Source organism: Chelon labrosus (genome assembly GCF_963514085.1).
Source record: "Chelon labrosus genome assembly, chromosome: 22".
NCBI classification, from domain to species: Eukaryota; Metazoa; Chordata; class Actinopteri; order Mugiliformes; family Mugilidae; genus Chelon; species Chelon labrosus.
In genome coordinates this window covers 8,723,057-8,744,610 of record NC_140355.1, presented here as the reverse complement: position 1 = coordinate 8,744,610, position 21,554 = coordinate 8,723,057, and the positions used below count along the sequence as shown (strand labels likewise).

The window sequence follows — 21,554 nt, the reverse complement described above, 5'->3', positions numbered from 1 at the left end:
GGTCCGTTTGGTAGTAGTGTGTTTCCGCTTTAGTATTTTCAGTATTATCTAGTATTTTTAGTAGTATCTCTGCATTTTTCGAGTTGATTGTTTTGGATCAATGAAGATGAAACACATCGAGGAAAGGGAGTTTTGGAGACACAGACATTTGTATGACTCGTCTTCAGCGAAAATGTCTGCGAAAGTCGCAATTGTTGAAAGTGAAGCAGGAAGTAGAAATAAAAATTAACCGTTCTGGCAAAAAAGACACAGCAACGACTAGCGTTTGGGTGGTGTTTTTACAGAGTTTTTACAGGCTTGCACCGGTGCTGCCTACATGCATATGTCTATGTCCCGCAGTACAAGCCTTTAGTGTTATGGCCCTAAAGATACTTGTCTTATTCTGACATTCAAGTAGGATTTAAATGTGACAAACACAATGTCCCTGTGTGGTTAACTTTCAACTCCACATCCAGTTGACTGTTGGTCTCCTTCTGCTCTCTGTCATCAAGACGGAGAACTTAAAGAAGCTCGATGCACAAACGCAGAAAAGCACATTTATGTCAACAACCCACCATGTCGTCCTGGCACAGTCAGGATTTCATCCCCAGGAATGACTCGCAGACAACAATAATGGACTCCCACTGATAAAGGAACTGCGGCTGGAAGGATATGCTCATATGAGACGGAGAGAAGAAAGGACTCCGCTGACAATAAAATGGCTTTTAATCGTTTTTGTACGGTATTCCTGTCGTCGCATCGTAACTGGAACTGGTACTAATGTCATTTTTGTCACTGCCAGGCAAGGTTTCATCCACTGAAATCAATTAGAGCTCCTGTTCACCCTGCGTTTCTTTTAAATCAAGCAGTGCTCAACAGAAGCTTTGGGAAGGCGTCGTTCCTGCTCCTGCTGTTGCTGCATGAGCCTTAAAACAAAACTACACGGTGTACTCCTGCAGAAATTGTGGACGTGTGTTTCCGTTTTACATGCTGTCAGCAAGCACCTCTGCTCTGTTGTAAATAAGGAGTAGAAAGAAATGGGTGCTTTGAGGAAAGGTCCGTGGTGGGTAGGCAGCTTTAACATAGCAGAAAATTACCCTGCACGCTCTCACAAGGGCCAGGGGAAAATGATGAGAGAGTTTGGAGAGCGAGGACGGGGGCGGGGGTCAGATGGAGAAAATGTAGACAAATGAGGGGAGAGGGAAGAGAAAGAGCCTCGGTGGAAGTCACAAAGGAAAGAGGAAAGAAGGATAGATGTAGAAGGAGGAAGCAAATACGAAGCGTGAAGAGAAATGAGCAAGTGTAAAGGGAAAAAAAAAAAACGATGAAGATGCTTACTGGCTTGGATAACAGATGAACAGAGAGATGAATTGATGCCACTTTAAAGGAATGCAAAGAAATTGGAAGCGTGGGGAGCACAGATCTGTGTGTATGTTTACAGCCTAATCATGAAGACAAAGCGCTGCTGTAGCTGCTCAGAAGGCTTCGTCCTGCTAATGCACGCAAGAGGACAGCCTATCCAACACCTTTGTGCGCGAGAGAAAGTGGACTCCTGCGTCTACAAGGCCAAGTTTGTAGCCTTCTACCCATTATCAGTGACACACTCATTGATTGCCACGATGACTGCTGTTCGATTGGTCCCCGGTGATGAATGAGAGCGAAGCTTATTTCCCCTCAGACTCACCCTCTCACACACTTTAGGATCACTACACGAGTCTCGTTTGCTGTCCTCAAATCTAAAACGAGGACAAAACTACCTACCAAAGAAAGCAAAACCAAGTGACGCTTTTTTTTTTTTCCATCTTTCATGTTATGTGTTCAAAGCACTTCCAAGATTCACTCACCCCTTTTGGGCCGTTTTCCTGCAGCTGAAATTGCCTGGTTTTCCACACGGCTGCACAGCTCCACAACACTGAGTAAGTTAGTGGAACTCAGTCAGTCACTCTGCAGAATAGTCTGACACAATTTTAAGTAAACTAAAAAGCAACAGCGCACATTATTGTGTTTCTCCTAGGTTGTAAATGCCAGTGAACTGTGAAAGGTTTGGAAGGCTGAAGTATCTCAAACAGATTGCAGCCCGGTTTGCCTTGCAGGAATTGTTTTACACTTTCACATCTAATTCTTTGTGAATAATTGAAGAACAGAAATAAAAAAATAAAAAATCCAACTCGTTATCCTCCGGAAAGGAGCTGTTGAAGAATTGTTCTTCAGAACAGTTTAAGTGGGACACAAATATTGGAAATATTGAACTACTATAAGACAAAGAGAACCTGTCTAGTAAAGAAGTTACTGGTCGAAGATACAACATAAATGTCAAATACTGCAATCACATATTTTTGTAATCTATCATGACTCATTTGAGTTTGGGCCAGTCTGTGTGGTTGGCGGACTGCTGAGGATCACATCCATAATTGCGAGCTGTCTCTTTTCTGGGTTGTGGTGTGAGATTTGTTTGTGTGCCTCAGTCAGGGCAGCTACATTATGATCTAATCTCGTCCTTATTTATTTGTCCACACTGAAGTTTGTTGTTGTTTATAGATCTGCGCCTATGAAGGAGGAATCCGTTTCGCAGACTCGTACTTGTCCTTTGTATCTGTTTAAGCAGTAGCAGCAGCAAAGAGAGTCTTTGCTAATGGATTGAGGCTATTTCTTGGATGCTAACTGGTTTCCTGATACTATCAAAAAATTTGCATTTTTGGAAATATGTAGGAAAGCAGCTTGAAGTCCTCAGGCACAGCGGTGCTCCTGTTGTTAAAGAAAGAAGCTTGGATGACAAAGAATCATAGGTTATCTTCCTTTTACAGAAGGGTCCTTGAACAACATTCAACCTGACTTTTATTTGCAGATTTTGTAATAACAAAATTGCAAAATTGGAGTTGGAGAACGACTTTGTCAGATCAGGGCCAAATATTTTTTACTCCAAGTAAGATCCAGAATCCGCCCGGTTAGTGAAGTGTAAAGGCTTTACATGTACTGCATGTACTGGGTCTAACAAACAATGATCGATCCCTATGAAGTCTATGGGAACATGTAGTATCTCCTGGAGCAGGGCGACACCACATGGCTTGCTTTTTGTTATTTATTTAGCTTAGTTCCTGCTTTCATTAACAGTATAACCATCAATTCCATAGACAAGCAGTAGCATCCTCACCAAATCGGCCATAAAATGATGCTCACTGACGATGAAACGTTTATCTAAAAAAAACTGTGAGGGCCAGTTGAACGCACGCCGACTCCCCTCTGACTACACCCGCAATAAAATGGTAATTGCCCCAGAGTCACCTCAATTAAATACACAGTTTATTTAAGGTGGTTTGGCTGTCTATTCAAGGTCGCAGACAGACACACACTGATGTTCTATCATGATAAATGGCGTCCTCTGGTTTAGAGGAGTATACACTGACGAATAACCAGATTGGTACTTTCACAAAACTCAGCAATATGAAAGAGGGCGGAGTGGGCACCCCCCCAAAAAAAACCCACAAAAAAAAAACCCACAACGAATCCAAGCAGTTCTCTCTCTGGTGCACCATGTGCAGCAATTAATCACACGGGGTAAGTGATGAGTGTGTACGAAGTAAGCCGAGCCGGCCAGCTAACTGCCCAAACAACCTCTTTTTATAAATTTTCGTTCATCTCCCATTTATTCCCCCCACTTTGATTGGTCTCAGCGCACACAGATCCACTTACAAACTCAGCAGTTGCGACCTTGCTGAGGTTATAAGTGCATCGCTCAACTCCTGACTCAAAGCCGGTTGTTGTGTAACAGCAGATAAACTGCTCCTACAATAAATGATATTTGATTTAGACACACACAAACACACCAGCAGGCAGCTGGGCACTGAGGCGACTCATGGACCAGTCAGCATTGGTCAGCATCATCTGCGCTTGCACAGCCACTTATTGTACACACAGTGGAGTGGGTCCTTGCTGCAAGGTTCATATAGATACACACACATACACACGCAACCTGCCTGGCCAAATAAAGAGTCGCCACCAAATATAAGGTCACACACTCTAATATGTCGTTGGACCGCCTTTAGCTTCAGCACACATTCTCTGTGGCATTGTTTCGATAAGCTTCTTCAATATCACAAGATTTATTTCCATCCAGTGTTGCATTAATTCTTCACCAAGATCTTGCATTGATGATGGGAGAGTCTGACCACTGCACAAAGTCTTCTAAAGCACATCCCAGAGATTCTCAATGGGGTTAAGGTCTGGACTCTGTGGTGGCCAATCCATGTGTGAAAATGATGTCTCATGCTCCCTGAACCACTCTTTCACAATTTGAGCCCCATGAATCCTGACATTGTCATCTTGGAATATGCCCGTGCCATCAGGAAAGAAAAATTCCATTGATGGAATAACCTGGTCATTCAGTATATTCAGGTAGTCAGCTGACCTCATTCTTTGGGCACATAATGTTTCTGAACTTAGACCTGACCAACTGCAGCAACCCCAGATCATAGCAGTGCCCCCACAGGCTTGTACAGTAGGCACTAGGCATGATGGGTGCATCACTTCATCTGCCTCTCTTCTTACCCTGATGCGCTGGTTCCCCATTAAAAACTTCCAGTTTTTTTATAATACGTTGGACAGTTCTTAACCCAATTTTAATACTTTCTATAATCTCCTTAGATGTTTTCTCTGTTTGATGCATGCCAATGATTTGATGCTTCTCAAACAGACTAACATCTTTTCCACGACCACGGGATGTGTCTTTCGACACGGTTGGAAGCTACTCATTGCAACAGTTGGGGTTAAATAACTTGTTGCCAGCTGAAAGATAATCGCCCGTGCAGTAATTACCCAATAGGAGGCTTGAAGATTGTTACTCTTTGATATTGACTTGTGTTCACCTGTGCACGACCCTGGGGTCTCACACACACTCACCTAAGTGCATGCACATGCAATCACATGAACAAACACACCCACACACAAAGCCGTACACGCTTTCAAACGCAAAACAATTAGAATTCAGATAGTCACCACTGGTGTCTACTGCACTCTGGCAAGGGAGTGACAGACACACACTCACACACTCACACACACATAATATCATCATTCAGGACGTAGCTAGCCTGTCCTGAGCTTTAGCCTTGTCCTTGTCTTTTCTGTTTCAGAAAACAGCAGGAATGTCGACATCACTCTCTCTGATGTGTTCATACATACTTAAACACATGCATCCTCCCCTGTCTCATACCATATCGTTGCATGTCATTTACCACCTTGAATGTATAGATGCAGCCAAACATTTTCCTATTGATATATAATGTTTTACATCTTTTACTGACTGTCCGACTCCGTATCACTTATCATGAATGAGCTGTCATGCTCTGGTGCAGTCTGGCCTAAAGGAAGCCGGCTGTTTTTGTTCCAGCACAGTAGCAGATATATTTTTACATTTCTTGCGCGTTTCCCATTATTAAAGAACCATATAGTCCTTCAATGTAGCACATTTGTGTATTTGGTGACTCCCAGTGGCTGTATTAAAAAAAACAAAATATATATTAAATCAAATATAGCAGTGATCTGTGAGTCAGGTCTTCTCTCAGCTCTGTTACAGATCTCTCTGTTATGTCAGTTCTCTGTCTTATCTATTCTTGTAGCTTTTAAAATATCTATATTGTGTTTTTTTTTTCATTCCTTTACTTTAATTGGGAGACAGAACTGTGGCCAAGTGTGTCTTTCATGTTGTGAAACAATATGCCAACAAATAAGATGAAAGAGCATGTCTAGACAGCTGTCACGTGTTCTTGTTGGTTGCTTGAGTGTCACTAGGTCGTTGCTGCGCGGACCTTGTGTTTTTCGCAAGACATGGTAATTCCGTTGAGACTGTGCGGTTGTCTTGTGGTTGTTAGGGTGTGTTTCTGTGTGGCGGTGAATTTTCAGAAAGTTGAAAGTGGCTTGTCAAGCTTGAAGAAAAAAAAAACTACGGTAAAAGCTGCCTCTGAAGATTCCACTACTTCCATTCATCACAAGTGATTTGGTACGCCCCACTTTTGCTTTACTCGAGCCGGCATGGACTGAAGTTTATGCAAAACCCAATGACTTGTGCATTCCCAGCATGATTGGACAATGTTCCAAAGCTTTTCTTATGCTGTCGAGAATGCTTGAATTTCTTAGCGTTCAAGCGCCCCCATCAATGTTCAATGGGGCTGAGTTCAGGTGGAGTAAAGTCCGTGACAGTCAGCATTCCTTTGTTAGTCTTCAAGTAGCTCGTCAAAGCTTTGAGGTGCGTTTGTGCTCGTGATCCTGCTGCAGTATGAATCCTTCTCAGCAAAGATGCAAACCAGAGTGCGTAACATGTCTCTGAAGAATGGAGTACTGCTTCTCCTGGGTCAGAGTGGAGTCGATTCAGTGCTGGTGTCAAACTCCAGAGTGGGAAAACACCCCCAGGCTTGAATATTTCCAACACTGTTTCACTCTGGGTTTGATATACTGCAGCATCATTCCATCTCCAACTGTCTCCTCACACATACCCTTCTGTTACTACCGCAAATCTCAGACTGGGATTCATCATTAAATATAACCTTTTTCATCATCCACTGCGAGTTGTTGGCATCTTAGCCCACCCCAAGTGTTAGGCTTTTTGAATGATTGTCTAGAGAAGCTACTGGTCCTTGGAGACACAACTGGACTGCCTTCTTTAGACAGGACTTTTGCTGATGGACTCTACTTCTTCTTTTCACATGTTGAATTAAGTTCTCTAACATTGTGATTTCCATGCTTCCATGAGAATATGGCAGATTTTAGATGTGGTCTCAGACATTTGGTACATGAAAGGAAAATACGTCTTTAATTGGGTTTTGAATTGGTGCCTGAAGTGTAGGAGCTGCAGCCCAGAGAAGTGGCAGCAGATTAACAACTAAGATAACCTGCTCTTGTCCTTGCTTGATGTTTGTGCGTGTGAGAGCGACTAATTAAAACCCCTGAGTCACAGTTGGGTTAAATCACTTAAGCTTTCAAAATATGTTTGAATCAAATAGTGATTGAGCACTCTACCTTTCATGTTCATGGCTCTGTATATGCACTGTGTATGACAGCACGCTCAGCTAGATACTAAGTAACAGTGATGATGTATGTTTACATTAAGGTGTCAGTTACACTTAAAATTGAATCACAGACTATCTAAAAAATATTGGATGAAGCCTCTCGGTCTGAAAAGTGATGCAGTCAATGCAGTAGTGCCTTAAAGGGCCATGCAGGAGGCTCTGGTTTGATTTACATAGGAGTCTACGAGAAAATGACTCTACATCTCACTTGGTTTATTACCTCAAAACCGTTTTCTCATACAGCTGTCGTGGTAAGTTTACATACACTTAGGCTGAAGTCATTAAAACCACTTTTAGGCACTCCAGATGATTTCATTTGAACATGATATAGTTTTGGCAGTTTGTCTGTTAGGACTACTTTATGCATCTTGTTGGGACAAAGATCTTACTTTCTTGATAAATGCCCTTTTATCTTATGTAACAGAAATTGAACTGTTTGGTCATAATAGGGCGTGGCTTCCTAACCTAAGATTACCATCCCAACTATGAGGCACAGGGGTGGAAGCATCATGTTGTGGGGGTGATTTGCTGCAGGAGGAACTGGTGCACTTTAAAAATAGTTGAGGAAAGAAGATGATTTGGATACATGTCAGGATATTTGACCCAGGTTAAACAAATTAAGTGTGCGTATACTTCTGACCCACTGAAAATGGAAGGCATTGTAACTCATCTAACACACAGGTTATCACAATTAAATGTCAGGAACTGTGAAAAACTGAGTTTAAACGTATTTGGCTGGGGTATATGTAAATGTCTGGCTTCAGCTGTGGAAATTCTGAACAATGTCTGGAGAATCAGCCTGGACATTGTCCCAAGTTGCCCTTTCACAGCTGTACCGAAGCAGACAGAAGAACATTGTCCATGTCTGACACATTCTAAAGGAAATACTAGGTTTTGTTTAGAGGAGACATGGTGCCTTTGTGGAGTATGCAGGAGGATGTGGACTCGTCGGTAATGATGACAGTTACACATGTATTCAGACATATCATTAAAAATGTATATGTGAAAGAGCTGAAAGGTATATGCAGACAAGCAGATTCCCTGGGTGGTTACCTGCTCTACTCACACAAAGGCTCATCACACAGATATTGTACTTGTTAGCTGGCAGGATGAGGTCCATCTAATATCCAGTCTGACTGATTCAGGCATTTGCGCTCACACATACCTCTCCTCCGGGAGATGTCTGGAAAATGTCAGGAGTGCAGTGCATGTGTGAAATGAGTTTCATTAAACATTTTCCTAATGAGATGATAATAATAATATTATCATAATGGTCTCAATTGCTATTTTTAGGTTTTCTTCAATACAGCATCATTTTCATTTAGTAAATTATGAATATTAGGAATTATTTATTGTCTATTTTCTATTCCCATTAGGAATAGAAAATAGACAATAAATAAAATCAGGCTATGCTTTAAAGTTTGGCTACCTTGCAATTGAGACATTGCAGTTGCGTGTAAGTGTCTTCAGGTTGTCAGTCAGATTCACCTTCTCGCTTTCCATTTTCATCCTTTCATCCAAACACGATCACTTAAGACTCATGGCAATGCCAAAATGGTTTAACTCCAGGGTTTCAAAATTGTAGTCCACTAATCTGTGGATGACATCACAGTGGCTGCATCCACATTTATACAGACTGTGCTTTTAAGTAGGAGGCCGAATCACTTCCCGAGGTGTAGGTTAACATTTTGATGTAAAATGCATGTCTGAAGGGTGACATGAGTTCAAAGTATTTTTTGTTGTTTAAAAACCGTTGCATCACAGAGATGGAAATGCCCCCGATGGACGCATCCACAGAAGTAGAACAGATATCAAAAGGCTTAAAAACTCCATTTAAGCCAGTGAAGTTCAAAGTTTGATGGCCCATTTAAACTTTGAATGAAGTTTAGAGTGTGACAAATTTCTAAGATTTTAAATAGCACTCCCACTTCCATTTTCCCTGTGTGGCGAAACAATCTCGTGTGTACGAATATTACTACTAAATGTAATAGCCCATCAGTCCTCATCAAGAGCTGATTTTTTAGGTGTCTGTGGTGATAATACTCAGATAGATGCAGTCTAATGAAAAATTGGTGGAAGAAAGAGTACAAAACAATAAGATAGATATGTGTGATGCTTCACTAGCGGTGATGATAATAATAATTTTGACGATAATAACGACACAAAATGCACCTGGCTGTGAAGACTGTGGCTGTTAGGTGTGTAATGGAAAAATCAATCTGGTTCAGAACAACAGCCTCTAATTTAGTTTCTCTGTCTCCCTCTCTCTCTCCATTTCTCTCTTTGTATTCATATTTTCCTATTGCTCTGCCAGTCTCTGCCCTTCGCCGTCTCCCCCTTTCTCCTTCCTCTCGCTGTTCCGCCTTAGCCTCCCTAACACCAATTATACTGTGTCAAATCCATGCATGTCAGTTTCCAGATCCCTAATCATCCCTTCTCTCTTTCATCTATAAATCCTTTGTTCCTCCCTCCTCCCCCTTTTCCCTTCTCTGTAACCTTTCTTCTTCCCTCGCCCCTACCCCACCCTCCGTCTGCTCTGTGTACACACAGCCCATCCTCCTCGTCCTCTTTCCATTTATATGTATCACGGTTACCTCTCCATCTTCCTTTGATTTTTATTATTTTATTTCATATTTCAATTTTATGTTTTTTTTCCCCCCAGTTTTTCTCTCTGCTCTTGGATATGAACTTAGTTGTGTAAATATGTTGCCGTATCAGCCTCATGTTTGAATAAGCCCTCCAGTCACCTTAGTAGAAGCCGTGAAGTCCCTCATGCGTTTTTTTATAAAAGTTTTTGTACATTGTGTGGTTCTCTCTCTCTCTCTTCCCTGAAATACCAAAAACTGACCAAATGGCCTCAGTTTTGTCAGTATTCTGTCGTGACTAATACTTTTCATTGTGGAAATGGCACTGCTAACAATGTCCTGCAATAATTTTTTCAAATTTGGTTCACAAAAAAAAAAGCTTTTAGCGTGGAGCTGTGACAGACTAAACTAAACCAATGGCTAAAAAAGCCTTATATTCATGTGACACTTCCTACATGGAACATCCAACTTAGCGTTGGTTCGATGATAAAGTAATAGCACGGCTTGATTCTCAGCTAAGCATTTGATTTTTTTTTTTTTCTACAGCGCACGTTGAATTTCCATAACATTAAAATCCATTCGTAGAGTAAGAATCCATCACACAGCTCTTCATTAAACCCCAACTTGAGCACACAGATTAAAGTAGGGCGGAGCAATATGTTTAAAGCAGCAGCCACTGCTGTCTGCCGGCGAGTACTAAAACTAAAAACTACTTTGCGAATAGTCTTTAATTATTAAGAAAAACCCTTTGTCATGCTTGTTTAATATTGTGCGACTTTTGTGGACCAAATATTTATTAAACTGAGAGGAATTAAATTAGCAAAGTTAAATGACAAGATATCAACCCGATCAAATATCAACGGATTATATTGCCAGTAGACATTACTGGTTCAGTCGCCCAATTATAGGTTAAACAGTCAATCTAGCTTGGCTTTTCAGCCCCACTTTTGGTCCGTATGCTAAACAAAGCTAAATATATCGTGCCTTTAAATGGCATTTAACTGGCAAACTGTAACTTCTGTGTCTGATAACACAACATTTATATTTCATTATATGGCGTGACGCCTACAGCCAATCAGAGCAATGGATTATGCGTCGTATGCTTCTCGATGAACGCCTTAATCGCTATTAACTGTCCTTTCTTTAAAGTTATTTTGCGACATCTAAACGTCTTGCCTCTCCCAACAGCAGCCATTATTTGATTGGTCTGGCAGATCTTTGCCGGGGCGTAAGGAATCTCAATTTGGGCAATGTGTGTGGTCTTTCCTGGCTAGTTTTATCCATCCGGGGTAGTACTGCTGGACTCATGACAACTGCTCTCATTTGACTCTGAAGGGGGACTCCCAAAGTTTAAAAATACCCCTGATGATCACGATGAGAGAAAGCCTTTGTTGCAAATTACAGGTGCAGAGGTCAGCTAGATGAATTCCCCCCGTTCTTCAAATTTCTGTTTTGCGAATTCCACCTTTTCATGGCAGTGAGGAGAAAAGATAAGCACTATTTATGGATTACTTGTTTAAGGTAAAGACACAGAAAAGTCAGTGCTGTTAACAACTAAATGTGAACTTCATGGAGGAAATTACATATCACAGCAGACTGGTCAGGATTTATCTCCTATTCATAATAGATTTAGCTTTTAGCTTTAATGCCAAACAGGAATGAATAAAGCAGTATAACAGATTTTCATTTCATTTATGTTTCCCCCTTCAGTGTCTGTTATCCAGGAATAAAATGCACATATTGGAAGGTGTATGTTTGGCGACTGGAGTAGCAGGGAGGCAGGGGTAAACGAGGGAGAGAGAGAGAGAGAGAGAGAGAGAGAGGGTGAGGGAGGCAGGGGGAGGGGTTTGTTTATTTCATGTTTTGTTTTTTTTAATGGTAACTGCGCCTCCTGAGCCCACAGGAAAAAAAAAAAAAAAAAAAAAGCAGGGAGACGGATATAGAGAAAGACCATAGAGAGAGAGAGAGAGGGAGAGAGAGAGAGAGACGGGGACAGAGATGATGGAGACTGAGCAGCGATGGTTTGCAACATGAGCCGTGGTCGAGACACCGGAGACAAACGCGGCAAAGGAGAGAGGGATGGACGGACACACGGACGGATAGAGGCAGAGCGCGCGTCAGTCCGCCGCTCGTCGCCCAAACAATGAACGTGCTGTGGTCGCTGCCGGCAACGCATCGTCACGGCAACCGGAGCCAGAGGGGTGCGCACTGAGTGGGAATGGCAGAGAAAGAGAGGGGGGGGGGGGGGGGGGGGTGATAGAAAGAAACATGGTGTCTTCCCCCAATAGACAGTGTGTGGATCTTTGCATGCTTGTTTTCTCTGGTTGATCATGTGCGCCTGTGTCTGGCTGATGTGTGTTAGCAGCCAGTTCTCTGACTCTGTGATCTTCTGTAACCATCTAGGTGAATACAAGAAGGATGAGCTGCTGGAGGCGGCAAGGTGAGTACCACGCTCTGCATGCTCTTTGTTTTCTTTTCGCTTTTCGCATCTGCTGTCTTCTTGCCTCGTTACTTTGTTGCGTCCCTTCATGTTTTCTCGTTCATCTGTTCTTTTCCTTGTTTCCTTGCTTACTTTCTTCCCAGCTTTCCTCTTGTTTCCTTCTGCTTTGCTCTTGTTTCTTCTCTTCGTGTATCTCCTTGCCTCATCTACTCTTGTTTTACTTCATTTTCTTTCTGTTATGGTTGCTCTCCCCTATATATATATATATATTTATTTTTTTAGCATCCCTTCTCTTTTACTGTATTTTTGCTCTCTCTTCCTTCTCAATTCTCTTGCTTCCTTTTCCTCTCTTTTCCCTTGCCTCCTCTTGTTTCCATTCCTATTATTTGTCTTTATTTCCTTACCATGTAAATGCCTTCTCCTCTCCCGCTTCCCCTCTTCCTTTCTTCTCTCTTCAATTTCACTTTAATCCCGCTATTGGTAATCTTTGCTCCTCTTTATCTGTTTGTCAAACTGTTTACCTCTTTCCTTAAATGCACACATACCTAAACACACTCCGCTCCCACACTAGGCAGGTGTTTCAGATCCAGAGAGCTCAGTCAGTACTCATGGGCCAGTGACACTTGTGCTTTTTTGGAGGCATGTTATGGTTGCAGGCAGTGCATGTGGGCAGTGTGTTTGTGTTTGTGTTTGTGTTTGCGCGTGTGTGTGTGCGTTTCCGTCTCTTGCATGTGGAAGTGGAATAGCTTTCGTTAGGGATTGTGTGTGGGTGGCTGAGAGCTCGATGCCTCAACAGTCCTCCCCTCCTCCCCTCTCTCTTCCAGCCACACAAACACAAGCACATAAGGAAGCAGCTGGCCTAGCCTAGCAGTACCCCAGTGTATTAAGGGTCAGTAGGCTGTTTAACTGTGAACTGTGAACCCAGTGTGCCTTTCTCACAGCTGAGCCACTGGCTGGCTTATCACACATCGTTTTTCTGAGGAATTATTTTTTTTTTTTTTTATTCTATATTTTTAGTATTGTGCTCAGTCAATAATAACTCCCACACATCGCTCATTGGATATTAATGTTTCTCTGCTTTATTTTTTCCTTTTTCTTTATAAGGGCCACTTGGTGCATTGTTGCATAGAATAATGAAAGGTACAGCAAAGAGTTATGCATCACATAGCCTGAGAGGAATGCATTGACTGGAAAATGGTTATTGTTAATATACCGGATTATTCATATACATTGATTCACAGGAAACAGTGGGAAAACGGTAAACATGCATCATCTACATGTGCACGTCTACCCAGCAAGGTGACTCTGTCTCTTTAAGGCTGTCTCATTTATTAAGTGAAGCTTCCTGATTATTGATTCCATCAGACGTCAGACTACATTTCCTTATGTAATTGCCTAACCTGTACATTTGTTAATTAAAAAATGATCAGATTATCTGATTTTATCCGACCGACATGAATCAACATTACAGTTGATTTGCTACCATGTTTCTCTGGTTTGCTCTCTCCACCTATCTGGCTGTTGTGCTGGTAAATGTGGTGCTATGATGGTCTCTTATTGATGCAACCCACTCAGATTAGAGCAGGGAGAGTGAATCCAAATCACAATCAGCTGAAAGGCAATAAGATTCCCCCTACCGGTAGGGGTAAAAGAACATTTCCCCACTGAAGCTTAACGTGCCTACAAGGCTATCAGGACTTAAATGTTCAATCCCAAAGATGGTGTTGGCATCAAAATGAAGGAGAAGGGGAAACGCGTAGTTGGGCATAGCGGTGGGAGCTAATTGGTTTGTTGAGAAAAATGGTGACAAGCGTGAGTTTAGAAAAGTGGGAGAATGAGAGGTTGTAAATGTCTTTTTTTTTTTAATAGAGGGTGAAAGATATCAAAACAAATAGAAGGAAGGGGAGGCCCAGGCAGGAAACAAAAGTCAAACGAAGAGAGGGAGAGGAACATATAAGAATAAGACAATAATCCTTATTTAACCACCTGACAGCTTTCCTCCTTTACGGCTGTCATGGCGATGCTGCTCGGATTGGCCGCTGCCTTGGCAACACTTCCTGGTGTCCATCCAATGCCAGGGCAATGAGCCTAAGAACCAGGAAACACAGAACAACAACACAGACAAAGTTAATCTTTAACTCTCTAAACCAAAGGATCTTCTCTAACAGATTTTTCTCATTGCAGTCAGGTTTACAGAAAAGCACATTCACCTTCAATCCATCCTCCGCATATCTCTTTACGTCAGTCGGTTTCTGCAGAGGACATTTCTCAGGCTTTTGTTTTCAGTCTCAAGCTTCTTATCTCATTTTCCTCATTTTGTCTTCCCCTCTCTCTCTCCTGCTGAGAAACAGTGCTAATCCTCTGTGGTGGTGTGTGTGTGTGTGTGTTATTTTTTCTATCTAATGCGTGTGTGTACATTTGCAGGAGTGGAAACGAGGAAAAGCTAATGGCCTTGCTTACGCCGCTCAACGTCAACTGCCACGCAAGCGACGGACGCAAGGTAAGAGTGAAGCGTGTACCCACAAAAACATGCACACATATAGCTCATTGGCATTTTCGTTCTGACTGCATCTCAAGAAAGCCATTAGAGTTAAACCTATTTTTATTATTTTTTTTTTTTTTTACCTTGACCAATACAAAAGGCTGCTACTGGCAGCTGTGGTCGTTTGGCTGTATCAAATAATCCTAGCTCTCACCATCAGGCAGCGTCCTTTCTTGGCTGTCACTTATTATAATGAATAGATAGAGACATAAACTTTCAGTGAATAAATTAGTACTTGTGCTGAACAATAGCAACACTGTCATACTCAGGGACAGCTCTTTCACAGTCCCTGAAAGCAGAAAGAAAAAATGGTACACGCTTTTTTCTAGTCAGGTATAATTTGAATGTGTGTATTGCTCCAGTTATTCCAATAATTAACTTTGAATAGTGAGAGAAGCAGACAGTAGTTGTTAAGATACTGGTGTGTTTGGTAATTGTTTGTGAATGTCAGCTGTTTTCCTGTGTCAGACCATTTGTTAGTGTGCTTGACCATAGTTTTTTCGATATATTCCTCACTGTTACGGCACTAGTTGGACCCCTGTTACAAGTGAGAGATATCGTCATCGCTCTTATTAAATGATCAGCTTTAAAGAACCTGTACACGAGTAGAAATTCAGAATTGACTAATGTGAACAAGTGGCCACAGAAGGCTATTCTCATTTTACACGTCTATCTAATTTAAGCATTTAAATACACAAATATTTTCATGTCATGATCGTTTAGAATTAACAAAATGTAAACCAACTGATCGCTATGATTCAGGGGTGGTTAGCTCTGTACAACAGTTTATAGCTCTTCCTAGCCCCCCAGCTAATAGTAGCTCTTTTAGTTTATTCTGCTCATGCAGGCACAGAACGTGTGTGTCAGCTATAATGTCTGCAGTGTGTTCAAGTGCAATTCTTCGGCCCAGACACAGGAGATACGAAGTGACGGCACAGATTGCCTTCTTGCAGGCGGTTCTTTAATGTTGATTTTGCGCGTCCGTCTCCGTTCTTTAACACTCAAAAGTCAACGGTCAGTCAAGGCCCTTAACCCCAAAAACGGCTCCCTGGGCACCTTTAATGGCTGCCCACTGCTCTGACTGTTTTCACTACTAATTGGTGAGTTTACTGCAGAGAACATTTGTCTTGTTGTTAATTGGTCAATTAAGTGATTTACAGTTTTAAAACTCAGCCAGTCTGCTTCTGCATTGACAGTAAACATGCAAAATGAGCAAACTGCCCCTGAACTTCCTTTATGATTAAATTGCTGCTAAATCCCGACTGGTTCTTAAAAAGTCTGAATGCACACTGGCCACAAAAGACTCTATTCGGTTTGTGGATCTACGCATCCATCCCTTTAAATACATTTTGTAGAAATTAAATGAGATTTATTAAATTAGCTTTGATTTGAATGGCTGGGCATCTTGGAACAGATCTAATATATCAATAGGAGAGCCAAGGAAAGCCTTGCTAATTAAGAGCCACTCAAGTGTGTTTATTTCCACTGACATCCTCCACATGGTTCACCATATTGATAACAGTTTAGTGAACTGGAATGAGAACAATTTACAGCTTCTCTGGGTCTCTTGTGTTTGTCTCTTCTATGTTAGTGTGTGTGTATCCTAATCGTAATTATGGACTAGTGTTGGACCTACTCGAATAATAGCTACGTTAGATTAGCGTTTGTCAGCTCAAGTCACGGCAGCAAGTTAATTCGAGTCTCATTAGATTGCAGAGAGTAGAGGGAGACTTTAGGGCTAGTAAAAATGTCAAGCTTGCTAAATGAAATGCCAGGTACAACACAATATATACACTGGCCTGCAGAGAGAAGTGCTGTATTATATCTTGTTAACTTAATAGAAATTATTTTGTGACTATAGCATCCCTGCACTTGTCCACAGGGAGTCTTTAGCCTCAAGTTGAGTTCTGCTGTTACAACAGCACGCCTGGCATATGACTGATTAGTCCCTCGGAAAAATAACTGGAAGGAAAAACGGAGTGCTCTCTAGTTTTGTATTTGTGTAGCCTTAGTTTAAGTAGTCCCCGCAGTCCTCCACATTACTCCGCAATCTAACAGAAATAAAGACTGTTAGTGACCCTGTTTTCCCCTTCGAGCAGAGCGCGAGTGAAGCTCTGCTCTGCAATTGCCCAAACAGTATCGAGGTCCCGGTTGAGTGCTTGTTGATGTCACTTGGATTTTACTCTAAACTGTTGTTCTTCTCAGCGTAGGGCAGCTTTCAACATAGCAAAACTGAAAATTAAAACTTAAACCGAGAAAGCCGAAGCAGTGGTATCCAATCAGAGTGACTTGTAGCCTTTGTGTTTGTTGTTAAAGCTATGGCTTAATTTTAACTAAGGGATCAAGCTGGTCCCCGACAAACAGGCGACATGTCTAAGTCCGAAAAAAAGAAGGAAACCTACTTGCTAGATTTTCTTGAAGATGTGAAATAGCACCTTGACTCTCAGCCACACTAGAGCTTGAATACCTTTTTGATATATGCCCTAACCCTTTCAGTCAGTTAGAAGTGCAGAAGCTTTTTGGATGAAAGGCAAAATGTCTTCAAGTAACTAAAGTCTGGTAAGTAAAGTCTGGTTTACATAGTTTTCTACTTAGACACCATAACCTGGATGACCAAGAATCTTCACAGACATAGAGATCGCTGTAATTTACTCAGCAAAGCAGAGCTGGCTGTATTTTATCGGTTGCTATGACAACTGCCGGGACAGCCATGTAGCCAAAGGGAGCCTTTTACCCTATACTCCTGGTAACTGTCACATAAATGCTATAACAGCCTTCAGGAGGCTCTTGCCTCTAATTATGGGTACTTCTATGTTGTTGATGATGCTCAGCTGCAGCTTATATTCATCATACCACCGCAGTATCCATAATTGTGAGAGAACATCCTCTGGTTATTATCCGTGCAGGTGGCCTGCCGGGGACGTGATACCCCGAGGGGAAAACCGTGTAATTTGAAATTCTGTAGAGATGCCAGGGACGAACACAAGAGATCATTCAGAAATGCTGAAATGTAATGGACCATAAGTGGATGAATGCAACCACATCTGGAATGTAATAATTGTGCTCAGACAGACGGCCAAATGACCTCTCCTGCACAGTCTGTATTTGCAGTGCTCTTTAATTGCTCAGACACAAAGCTGTCATGCATGGTTTGATGGAATATATTTTCACACCAACGCAGTTTAATCCGATGGGATACAGCAAACAGGAATTATTGAGTGAAATTCTGCTTAAAATAGGTAAATGTACATGCGTATTACATAGCTACACACAATAACATACACATGTGTAAAAAATGCATCTTGTAAACAGCACACATTTTTGTAATAACTCAGTAAATTAGATGTCGATACCTGTCTCCACAAATAACAAAGGCACACTGAGCATCACTTAGACGATGCACACACAAACACACCTCCTGACAAATTTCTACGAGGACACTTCACAGACGGAGCCGAGCGTGGAAGAATCCTAATGATTGATAATAACGATGCCTCTCTCTTAAAATTTAAACAAGAGCCACTTCCTCCTCTTTCAGTCTCCCCCTCGTCGTCGCCGTCTTCTTCTTCTTGTTCTCCATTTCACTTTAATTAGAAGTGGCACTGGCTCTCTGTCTCTCCCTCCACAGCCACACACACACACACACTTCCACAAACACACACACACACACAGATCTGAGCTTAAATGTTGATTGCAGACGGCTCATGGAGAATTAAAAGGCTCCGCGAGTGAGAGCAAACAAGAGGAAGAGAGAGAGACAGACTATATGCCCTCATGTATGCAGGCTGGGTGATCAATTGATTAACATGACGACTTTTTAACTGACCCACTTTTACTAATGTCAGCATATTGCTCCGCGCAGGCAGTCCGCCTACTCTTAAGGCTCCAACCGTAAGTTTATTTAACTAACAAACTACGGCTAATTGCTGTCAGTTAGCATGTGCTTGAAATCTTTATTTTTGTTGACATGCACACCCCCACGCACACAGCTGCAGTTGGCTTGCTTCCCCTAGTTACCAGCTTTAACAGATTTGACTCCCGAGGGACAGTTGGGACAGGGAGAGTCAGCCCAGTGTCATAAAGAGAGGCAGTCCTGGGTGCAGAGGATGGCCTGCATCAGTCGTGCGAGTGCGCTTTGGTATACATGATACACAACAGTGTTTTATTAAATCTGAAATACATTCATGTCTCGGGATATCCTGAACACGCGTTCAAGGAAACAGCGGGAAGCTGCATACGTAACGAGCTCCAAATCCATGACTTTCTGTTTAATTTGAAGATGGATTTGTGTGTATTCAAAAAATAATAATTATTGTTACTGAGTGAGACAGTTAATCCTGATATTGATTGATTCAAATCAGCTGCCGGCTGTGTTTAGGTATCCATATTTGGCCCTGTAGTGTATCGCGCCCTTTTTCGGACACTGCTTTCCCTCCACAGCTCTTATTCTACTTGTCCTTATCGCACTCCTTTCTAGTGTAGCCGCCTGCGTGTGTTTGTGTGTGCCCGCTGACACTCAGATGATTGAGGACCCATCAGAGTGGGATATTATTAACACAGCTAAGTGGAGAGTGTTATTAAGCCGCCTCTATTGAAACCTACCGCTTACTCCCATCCACAAACTCACACAGTCACACAGCTCTTACAGGTATGTGTTTTCAAACTACCCGCTGGAAACAAGCCGAGATTTGTCTTTTATGATTTCTCTACTGTTTAAATGTTCAGTTTTCCTCATTGTTATTTTAGCTGTGGAGAAAAACACATTCCAGTTATATTGATCTAATAAATATGGGCAGACTCTTGGACTGTGAAAGGGCTTTTCAGTCATCTTCACTTCAGCTTGCTGAGCACACAGCATATCCCTGCACTTCATTCCTCATGAGTTTGACCTGTCCTTTTTATTCTTGAAGTTTTTGAATTGTTTAGTGCATTTACTCTACTACAAAGTCTTTTTCTCTGTAGCAGTCCTGTATAATGATATGCCTACCTCCTGGAGAGTCTTCCTCCCTTGACTAGATGTTGATTATCTTTACCTCGGAGAGAATCCTGCGTTCATCTGCCTTTTTATGATGCAGAGCTCACTGGTGCGTTCTTCCTCAGAGTGTACCAAACTTTTGATTTGGCCAGTTGTAATGTTCCTGCTGTCTCTCTGATGAGTTATGTTTTGTTTTTGCAGTCTAAAGTTGGCATTGAAGGCTCAGCAGCAGCAGCAGTTTCCAAATGCAAATGCAATGCTCTAGATCTATTACCTGCTTAATTTCTGAAGAAATGATAAAGTAATTAATGAAGAATAATCCCCACACCTGTACGTGAAAAAGATTTTTTTTGCCTAATTACATTTGGCCCCTTGAAAAACATATTAAGAAGCTGTAATTTCCAAATCTTTCCTCCAATGTGGATGTGAAAACCTTTAAAGCTGCGAGTCTGCACATTAAGACCATTATGTTACTGAAACTTGGATGTTTTGGTAAAGAGCTAAAGTATAAATTGTGTCAGGGCACATAACATAAAATAACACGCACATGACTGCTCAGCTATGCTTGCTGCCAGGTGTATTGGTGCAGTTTTCAGTTCGGGCTTCAGGAACTGCATTTCAAGTTTTGGATCCCATCGAGCTCCGTGTGTTGCGAATGCGAGCGTGCATTTATTAGTGCGTGTTTAGAAATACTATGAATTTTGGATCTTTATCTTACCAGCGTGAATCCTCACCAGCTTGTGTCTTTTGCTGGCGTAAACATCAAAGAAGCAGAAAGTGGAGGAGCAAAACCCAGCTGTAGATTCACTGAGCGAGAGAAAAGAGAGGAGAAAAGAGTTTCATTGAAGCCTTGTTTAAATGTTAATTATGAGAGCTTGTCCTGCTGAGAGCACCCCACTGACTGTGTTTATCCTCCCTATTTGATGAAAAATGTGCATTTCAAAAAGAAGGGAACTTTTCCCAAATAGAATATTGGATATACTTTTAAGAAAGAAGCTGGTCTTGAAATGGTGTTTGCGTTTTACATGTTCTGCCATTTGAGGCCGATCCAGTGTAGTCTTCTGAACGCTGTATGTAAAATAATAACCGTTGACCTCTAACCTACTTTTGGTTAAAATGACTTCATTGTGTCATCACTGTTAAACTTAATCCTTCTTCATAACATAAGTTAGCTTTCTTTGTCTAAGTTCTTCAGCTACTGCTTCTATAGACTATAGTGGAGTTCACAAATTGATGCTACAGCAATATGCAGCTTATAGAAGATTAAAAAACGTGTAACGTAGAGGAACATCATTTGCTGCTTGGTTGCTGATAATATAAATGGACTGGAGGTTGGTCTGTAAATGCCACTTATAGAAAAAGGCAAACAGTTTTGCTTGTTTCATTAACTTTTTGGTGTTCTTGGGCTCTTTTTTTCATGATGTAATTTATGTATTCATTCACTCACCTGCCAGTTCATTAGGTACACTATAGGTATAGCTTTATGCTATAACAGTTTTGCACTAACTTTTAACTTCATGAAAATTATGATATTCAGCTTTTGTTTCAAATTACTCAGAGAGCTGTTGATTCTACTGTGAATTCATTCTGGAGGCTGTGGTTTGTAGGATTATTAAATGTACTGCTCCGGACACACTTGTGTTTCTGTTATTTTGACAACCCAATTTTAGTCAGTGGGCTAGGCTAAATAACAGAAACACGTGTGTTTCACGTGTTTAATTTAAGCCAGTTTCAGCATAAACTGAATATTGCAACAGTCATGAAGGAGGACTGTTTTTTCTCTAGTGTACCTAATGAACTGGCAAATGTGTGTATATTTGACTTTATTTTTGACTTCTTTAATATGAAATGTTATTTGTGAAATCTAACTGTAGAATTGCTGTTTTCTGAGATTTTGCCGCACCGTTCAATGAGGGTCTTAGATTCCAGTGTGGACGTCTGTATGGATCAATATGCCAGCTTGACTGGAAACTGT

At 41.5% G+C, this 21,554-nt stretch overlaps 1 protein-coding gene across 1 annotated transcript in view; it reads left to right on the top strand.

Annotated features, from left to right (window-relative positions):
* Positions 1-21,554, top strand: part of tnksa (tankyrase, TRF1-interacting ankyrin-related ADP-ribose polymerase a) — an 86,448-nt gene that overhangs the window by 23,083 nt on the left and 41,811 nt on the right. The window contains exons 5-6 of the mRNA XM_084572479.1: positions 12,026-12,062; positions 14,487-14,562. Of these exons, the coding sequence (XP_084428605.1) occupies positions 12,026-12,062; positions 14,487-14,562 (113 nt within the window). The remainder of the gene's footprint in view (positions 1-12,025; positions 12,063-14,486; positions 14,563-21,554) is intronic.